The sequence below is a fragment of the Solea senegalensis genome, linkage group LG4 (assembly GCF_019176455.1).
Source record: "Solea senegalensis isolate Sse05_10M linkage group LG4, IFAPA_SoseM_1, whole genome shotgun sequence".
Classification (NCBI taxonomy): domain Eukaryota; kingdom Metazoa; phylum Chordata; class Actinopteri; order Pleuronectiformes; family Soleidae; genus Solea; species Solea senegalensis.
Window position 1 is genome coordinate 5,422,128 of NC_058024.1, and position 8,559 is coordinate 5,430,686.

Genomic DNA, 8,559 nt, shown 5'->3' on the forward strand with positions numbered 1-8,559 from the left:
CCATCCTGTCTGTGATTGGTTAGTAATGGCTCTGGCCCGGTTAAAGGATATCAGTCAGTCAGACGCAGGGTAAGGGCGGGTCTTTGCGTAACTCGGCTGGGAATAACGACGGGTCGTCATCTGATGCAGTTTGCCATTGATATTTATATTTATTTGGACGCTTACACAGTTTGACACCAAGCTGTGATTGCAGTCACCCTAATGGAAGCCTTAAAGGAGAGCATAGCGTTTAAAGGCGTTGCGGAGAGACTGACTCTCGGCATTACACGAATAATCGGTGAGTATTTGCTCTTGAATCTACTCTGAAGCCGAATGAATAACGTCATTTTTTCGGTGGGTTAGCAAACACATGTGTGTTTCAGCCAACACTTGTTAGACTGTATGTTATATTCTGTTGTACCAGAAAACATGCCAGGTGTAGTCGATGTGCGTTTCGCAGAGAGGGAGCCCGCAGAGAAGAGGAGCCTGCTGTCATGGGAACAGGTGAAAAATAAACATACAGCTTCTTTTTTTTTTAACTATTATCACAAATGATTTCAGCATAGTTATAATAACGACATTGTTTTTAAGTGGGCATGGGCGCAGACTGGAAGAGTTTTCCAACTCGTGGCTTCTATTGACTAGGGATGAGCCAATAATCACTGGATCGGATATTTGACAGATAAAAATGTTGAATTTAATACAATCCAAAAATCCTATACATCACTATCAGTTTATTTGTTCTTTATTTGAGAAAAAAAATGTGTTCCCCAATTGGAAAATTGTGTAGTTGAAATAGCTTTGAATGACATGAAATGTGTTGTTAACAGCTTCATGGTGCCATCCCTACTAATCTGTATTTAGGCTAACACACTAGATGAGCCTAGCTACAATTAACTGGCAATACCACTAAGCTTATATTTTCAGTAACAAGAGAATCAGATTTTTTGCAAAAGAAAGAAAATGAACATTTTTCAGGCAACACTTGATCTAATGATATCTAATACTACATAAGTGGTGCCTAGGTAAGTTTCTTTTTTACCGCATTTATCTGCAGCAGTTTGAAAACTTGGGTTTCTCTTCCTCTCTTTAATCTTGTAAGGTCTTTTGTAATAATGTATTTTGTGATTTGGTCTGTTCTGAACATGAATGTGCTTATTTCTTCTGTAGAAAAACAGCTGTATTTTGCCTGAGGACCTGCGAGATTTCTATCTGACCACAGACGGTTTTACTCTGACCTGGAGTGTTAAACTCGACAGTAGGTGACCCCTTTTCATGTTCTATTTCACAAAAATCTCAATTTATATTAACGACAGGATAGCAATAAATGCTAATTTTCACTCTAGTATACAATAACTGAGGCAACACTGAAGAAAGGAGGCAAAAAACAGAGCCACTTACAAAGCCAGGGGTTTACACAAGGGCAATAACTGTGTGTTTGTCTTCCAGATGAATGTGTTCCGTTAGGATGCATGATGGTGAACAGTGTGGCCAGACTGTGCCCGCTGCTCCAACCAGTGTCTATTTTCTCTCTGCCTAATGCACCCTCACTTGCTGACCTGGACTGGGACGAAAGTGACGCTCAAGACGGTAAACCTCACCTGTCCGGTCCTCATGTGATTAAGTCTGCTTACATGCGCTCACTCGTGGAGTGAAAGTATTTATCCGGGTTTCTTTAACGCTACCTGCCAGGGTCAGAGTCATCACCTGCTGCGCCCCATTTTGATTCCCGGAGCCGTATCTTTGAACTGGATTCGTCTGGTGGGAATGGCAAGGTGTGCCTCATCTACAAAAACTGCACCCCAGGTCTCTGACGATATCACAAAGTTAAACTAAAGGTTAATAACACACAAATAAAAGTACCTCTTTTAGAAAAAGGTTTTTTATTATTTAGATATTTTGGTTTTTTTTTCCTTTATGTTTTGCAGGGATAGTGGCTCAACAGAGTGAAATCTGGTTCCTCGATCGCTCTCTGTGCTGGCACTTCCTGACGGCAACATTTACCTCATATTACCGACTCATGATAACCCACCTGGGCCTTCCTGAGTGGCAGTATACCTTCACCCCATATGGCCCAAGCCCTCAGGCAAAGGTAACAGTAATCACCTGAAAAAGAAGGACTGGCTGATATGGGAAAATGTTTTATCAGGAGATATACTGTATATCATTTGATATTGATATATATATATCACATTTATAAATCAAATCATTATTTTTGTCAACCTTAAAGGTAAGGACTTATATCATGACTTATAATATCTTAATACTTTAAGCGTATGTCCCGATATTATCTCTCGAGATGTTTGTGCTCCTCAAAAGTCACAGTACACTGTATGCATAAAATACGCATATTATTACCCTTCATTTCAGATCATACCTGGTTTATTTCTTTGGATTTTTAATGCTAAAGAAAGTTTGGTAACTCTCTTAGTTTGCCTTGATTAATAATCACGTCTTGTCGAAATGTTCTACGTTGCGTTGTTGGCTTTTGTGAGAGAATAAATACCACTTGGAGTCACATCAGGTATATAAAATAGAGTTTATTAACTCTTTCATGTCCAATTTACTGTAATGTTCAGAGTTTGGAGACACTATGCACTCAGGCAAAGGTTCCTGAAATAGTAAACTACATTACTGCAACATGAAAGAAGGTACAATTTTCATTAACATCCAAAATAACACAATCTTAAAATCTTGTTCCGTAAACAGCAGTGGGCATCCCTGTACCAGCCACTGACCCTCAGCAGTGAGCCCAGCCTGGCTGATCCTGCAGGAGATTCTTATTTCAACAAGCTGGATCCAACCAGGGCCTTCAGAGGCAAAGTCAAAGCACCCGCCCCAAAGAAGAAGCAGTCGGCACAGTGCAGCAGTGCAGGAAACAGTGCCAAGAGCCAGGGAAGCACAGGAAGACAGAGTGGGGCAAAGCGGTGAAAAGGTTCTAATGTGTGTGTTTGATGAGCATGACTTGAATGTGAACATTTCCTGGTTCCTTTGCGCCATAGAACAAAGAAATCGTTAAAACGAGTCATTTTGTTTTGGGTACAAAACAAGACATTGGGGAACATCATTTCGAGGTTTGGGAAACGCTGATCAACATTTTCAGACCAAACAAGTACTCGATTATTCAGGAAAATAATTACACAGAAGAATTGATTATGCCTGGAATATTATTATGCCTGGTTTCTACCCATGTTTCCCTTTTAGTATCATTTAAATGGACAAGTAATGTTGTTTCAACTTTCCCTGCTTAGTGTTAGTGATGGAAAAATGAGGTTATCACAGCTCAAAGTGCTTCAGCGACAGATTCATTATATGCATGCAGCCTCATTTTCTACAGTTCTCACTGGGGACACCTCCTGGTCAAGGAGGTAACACTGCTGAAGCTAAAAATGATTACTTGGTAAGAGTTTCATTGTATACCTGCAGTTATCATCACTGCTGTTGTAAATGTTTTAATTTTGAATGTATTATTAATATAATGTATATTATAATTTTAAAAAAATGTATTTACAAATCTCTTGTGACTTTAAATCAACTGAAAAATATTTATGTCGGGCAATTTAAGTGCTTTTTTTGTCACATAATTCACTGGAAGTATTACAAGTCATAAACATAACTGCTAAATCTTGTTTTGTTGTTTTTTTTGTTAATTTATATTCTTAGGTGAATATAATGTGCTTCCATACATTTCCTGGTAGGTTTCTCAGTGCTGAATTATTGCAAAGAAGAGAATATACTTACAACATATTTTAAACAAATGATAAGGAAATTAACATGTATTATATTTGGCTATAAATCACACACAACACATGATGTTTTCACATTTTCACAAAACTGCAATGTGACGGGGCTGTTGCTTTTTTTTCTACATACGCTTTTTTCAAATGGTTTAAGTTTTGTTTTAAACCTTCTTGTTTTACATTTTAAAATTGCTTGGCCAAAGTCGCTTTTGGTCTGCTTTGAAAACTCTCCATAACTATGGAACATCTCAACAGCATACACTGTATATACAGTATATACATATAGAGCTGGGTTTCTCACACACAAGCATCTGCACAGTTGTTTTTATGATTGTCTAGGGGGCCAATGTCCTCTTTTGACTCATCCAGTAAACCCTCACCCTGTTCAGAGAGAAATGGGTGATGCAATTCCACTAAAGCCTTGTAGAGCCCTGCACCCAGTACACCTCCAATGGGGGGAGCAACCAGAGGAACCCACCACCAACCATGTCCAGCCCTGCAACGATAAACAGAGAAGCATTAATAAACAACCCTGGAGTGCCCTCGTGATGTTTGCTGAAAAACCTGGACAGGTTATTTAATTATTAACAGATTCTGTCATCGACTGACCCCGGGCCAACGACAACAGACCTACAAACACATAATAGATCCTCGCCGTGTACCTGAACACATCAGCTCCCCAGCCTGCTATGGCGGTGAAGACCCTCGGTGCAATGTCTCTGTTGGGGTTAATGGCGTAGCCGCTATTGCTGCCCAGAGAAATGCCAATGAGCAGCACGAGGAGGCCGACTGCGACGGGCTCGCTGCCTGCCGCGGCTGGTTTGTTCTTCAGGTCAGACAGAGCCATGAGGCACAGCAGCAGCATACCTGTACCAAACACCTGGTACACAGATACACACACATAGGACATACTGTGTCAAGATGGAGCCGAGTGCATAATGTCAGATAGTAGGGACTTGTAGCTGCCGTACCTGGTCAATGAATCCAGCCTGCAGCGAGAGGTATGGTGCAGGATAGGTGGCAAAGATACCAGCAGTGGCCCTATCACCAACTACAGTCAGGTTACCTCCACAATAATCATGTATGGCCTCTGCACATGTGGAACCAACATTGATTAGACAAATACCCGTACAAATCGGCAACTGTGTTCAGTGAGAAATGTATTATGTATTAAGTCATAAATGGCAGTGTGTCATCAGAAAACCCAAATGCTGCCCTGGTTTTCTTCTCCTTCTCTTGTGGTTGCCACAGCAAATCACCTTCCAGATTTTATTCTAGATGCTCTTCCCATTTATTCAGGCTTGGTACTGGCACTAGGATGTGGCTTCCCATGGCTGGGGTCAGTTTTAGAATGACCAGTGAACCAATCAATGGGAAAACAAATACAAATGTACATTCTCATTTGCAGCCCACAAACTCTCAACTCAACTCAATTTTAAAGGTCCAGTGATAAAAATGAAGGTGAAATAATTTCCATTTTGCAGAAACAGAATACAAAATAATCCTGCCCATGATTTTCTTCAATGTTCAATCACCTCAATGTATAAAATAGTTGTCTCCAATACCACACAATAAGTGGGTCTTCTCTATGGAGGTGGCAATGTTGGACCACTGTGTTTTTATTGGACAAACTTAACACCTGAAACTACCATAGTACCTATTCCAATTGCTTGGAAAGGTGAGGTGAGGTGAGGTGAGGTTAGAGAATTTGAGCTGCAATATGCAACTTCACATATTGCTAAATTGTACACAGTGTACCTTTAAAATATCATTTACAGTCTGTTCTTGACACCTTGACAAAGTGAAGCACACTTAAACTTTAAATCTCCGCCTGTTGCCCACACAAAAAAATATTAACCATCAGGGGTTTAATGTTTATGAAAGTAAAACAGATGTTTGGACAGTTCAGTGAATGGGACTGTGAATGAACACAGTTAGCACTGGGTGTAAGTGCAGCTCCGTGGCTTCCACAACAGTTTGAATTGAGAATTTACAGTTACATTTACATGTAGCCCCTATGATGCTGCAAATGAGCTGGCAGAAAACCTATGTATTGTTTTAAGTACAGGTTTCAGTGTCAAGTGTGCTTGAAAGTGCAGCGTGCCCTCACCATAGTAGACCGCATAAATAGTCCCTGCTGCCAGAAAAGATCCCAACAACTGTGCAAACAAATACACGGGCAACATCCTCCAGGCCAGGCGACCAAACGTGCACATCGTGATTGTCACTGCAGCGTTCATGTGTGCCCCTAATTGAGCGAGAGAGCATGAGAAATACAGTATATGAGCCGTGTGATGACTTCAATGACTTATTCGAGGCATTGTTTTGCAAGAGACGGCTCCCATACCTGAGACCTTCCCTCCAACGTGCACCCCCATAGTGACACCCAGTGCAAAACCCAAGTTGATGCTGAGGTACTGTCCAAATGCTCCCTGTCCCGTCACTACCTGGGCTACAGACCCCAGGCCAAACGTCTGGACTCAGGGAGAACCAATAATTCACAGGTAAAGTCACATACGATAAAGATGACACGGGGTGAAACATACACACACAGTCTAATTGATGGAAAACAACAAGGACGTGCAATGAACACACTGAGTTGTGACAATGAAAGGCTTTAATAAAATGCATGTGGTAACGCAGCAAGCATTAAATCCTTATGTAAAATACTATGTCTGTGCATGTGAACTGTGTGTTTTGCGTTTTGAGTGTTACACATACAGTAGAGGATAATTGGCCAGATTTTACTCTCAATCTGGCCCTTCCGACAATCGTGGGTGCCTTCTGATTTTAGGCTGACATGAACAGATTATCTGGTCATATTATTGTGTAGTGTAAGATGTTAACAGGCAAGATTTTAACCTCATTGGACACACCAGAGCCTTCCTGATGTCAAATCGTAAGCATTAAACATGTTTGATTTACAAACCCACAATAACCAATGAGAGCAAGATGACTGGGAAATGAACTGTTTATTCCGTCGTCTCAGCCATGCAGTGTGCCTTTCTGCGCACACAGCATCTATTAATTGATGCCACAGACAGTCCGCCTCTATGTCTGTTTATATTCTGAAGTCACGTTAAATCCCACGAGTTTCTGTGACATCCCAAATCCCTGCAGTCTCCTCCCTGCAATGTTATGATCCCGCATCTTGACCGGATCGTCTAGTCTTAGCTTTCTTGTGATTAAAACATTGAACAGCGGTTGCAAAGTTCATTGTGTCTGTGTGTCTCCCACGTCAGACTTGAAACTTCTCTTGTGTGGGGCCGGCTGTAGACATTTTCAAAGCCAAACAAGCATATACTCCTTTAATGTTTAACATGGCAAAAGTCTATACGTTAAGTGAAAAATGCTGACATGGAAAAACAAGTGTATCGCCTCTTCCTCAGGACGGTTAAAAGTCATGTGCTGATGCAGCAAGTGTTACATTGACACTTTTGCGTTTTATAATTTTGCCTGTAACACATTGTTTACATTGTGTTCTCCCAGATTATTGTACTTAGTTATGCCTCTATCTCAAGCTGTCCAATGTGTGTGTCACATTATGGGGACTTAAAAATAAAGTAAATTACTATATAACAAGGTGAAAATGATGTTTTAAAGTTATGCTGCGGTTAGGGTTAGGATTAGGATTAGGCCAGTAGTAATTATGGTAAAGGTTAGCACATCTCCAGGAAATGAATGTAGGGCAATGCAATGTCTTCTGAGGGCATGGAAACCAGTGTGTATGTGTGTGTGTTTAATATGCAGAACATCATTTTCTAACTTTTTAAATTGTGTGTGAGCCATTATAGACTCGTATGTTGTGGTTGGTGAGTTTGCTCCAATTTCTAGGTTGGACATTGAGTTCCAAATACAAATGAACACACCGCTAAAATGGCTGAGTCAGTGTATGTTTGCAAAACGTTCTCTGCCAAACTGAAGCATTTCCTCGATGAGTCTTTTGCTTTTAACTCAGCAGAAGTCTGTAGGTCGAGTGAAAAAAGCCGACGTGGAAAATCTGCAGCGGGGAAACAGGAAATGTGTAGTTTCTCTTACAAAAGTCATGCACTTTTAGGTTAAATGTCATGTGCTAAAGCGGCAAATGTTCTGTCTTTATATAAACACCACATACGTTTGTGCATGTGCTTATGTGCCCCTGTATTCTCTGAACTGTGTGTGTGTGTGTGTGTGTGTGTGTGAATTCTAAATATAGGTTTTATTGTAACAGTTGCCAGATAGCATGTGACTCTTGCAACAACCCCTGTCCATGTGTCCTGTTGTCTGGCAACAGTACATATCCTGGTTCACCCACTTGAACCCACCAATCGCCACACATGACTTCTCTGCCATGTGACTGCAAAGTGCCTTTGTGTGTGTGGACGACAGCACATGCTCTCCGTGACGGCATGTTCTTGTTACACATAATGCTCACAGTATGTTCAAAACTGAGGAGAGGGCTGAAAAATAAATGTTCAACGCCACGTTATTGCGACAAAATGCAGACACATGGTAGAATAAACTCTTTCTTACCATCATGACATATGTGCAAAGGGATTCAGCGAGTCCCACGCGAACAAATTCATTCTTAAGCCAAACTTTGGGTCGTGTTACTTTGTCTCCTTTGCTCAGGGAGACCGTCATTTCCCCCAACTCCTTCATTTCCTCTTGTTCTCTCCTGTGCCTAGTTGACTCTCAAACAAGTTTAGTTCCCCGTTACGAATTATTTACAAAGTGCCTTCCATTGTGTGCAGTGGTCCACAATCAAAGTCTGTCTCTGTCTGTCTGTTTTGCCACTTTCCTCTAACTTCTCTTCTCCTCTGCTGCTCTCGCTCTCTCTTTGTCACACGTACCCATTGGG

General features: G+C 41.1%; 2 protein-coding genes across 3 annotated transcripts; one reads left to right on the top strand and one right to left on the bottom strand.

Moving 5' to 3' along the window:
- Positions 1 to 60: 60 nt before the first annotated feature.
- tpgs2 (tubulin polyglutamylase complex subunit 2) lies at positions 61 to 3,355 on the top strand. The gene is made up of 7 exons (XM_044023900.1): positions 61 to 277; positions 404 to 483; positions 1,150 to 1,237; positions 1,429 to 1,569; positions 1,672 to 1,785; positions 1,908 to 2,071; positions 2,689 to 3,355. Exons 1-7 carry the CDS (start codon positions 202 to 204, stop codon positions 2,908 to 2,910), a joined length of 885 nt encoding a protein of 294 aa, XP_043879835.1. The 5' UTR covers positions 61 to 201; the 3' UTR covers positions 2,911 to 3,355.
- A 248-nt stretch (positions 3,356 to 3,603) lies between these two features.
- aqp7 (aquaporin 7) lies at positions 3,604 to 8,559 on the bottom strand. Of its 2 annotated transcripts, none has more exons than XM_044023898.1 (6): positions 8,232 to 8,559; positions 6,067 to 6,193; positions 5,830 to 5,967; positions 4,691 to 4,809; positions 4,382 to 4,599; positions 3,604 to 4,215 (listed from the first exon to the last, which is right to left on the bottom strand). In XM_044023898.1, the coding sequence occupies exons 1-6, from the start codon at positions 8,358 to 8,360 to the stop codon at positions 4,017 to 4,019; spliced, it is 930 nt and encodes a 309-aa protein (XP_043879833.1). In that variant the 5' UTR covers positions 8,361 to 8,559; the 3' UTR covers positions 3,604 to 4,016. The 2 variants fall into 2 exon arrangements, with proteins under 2 accessions (XP_043879833.1, XP_043879834.1); XM_044023899.1 differs by having other exon boundaries at positions 6,067 to 6,198; positions 8,232 to 8,294.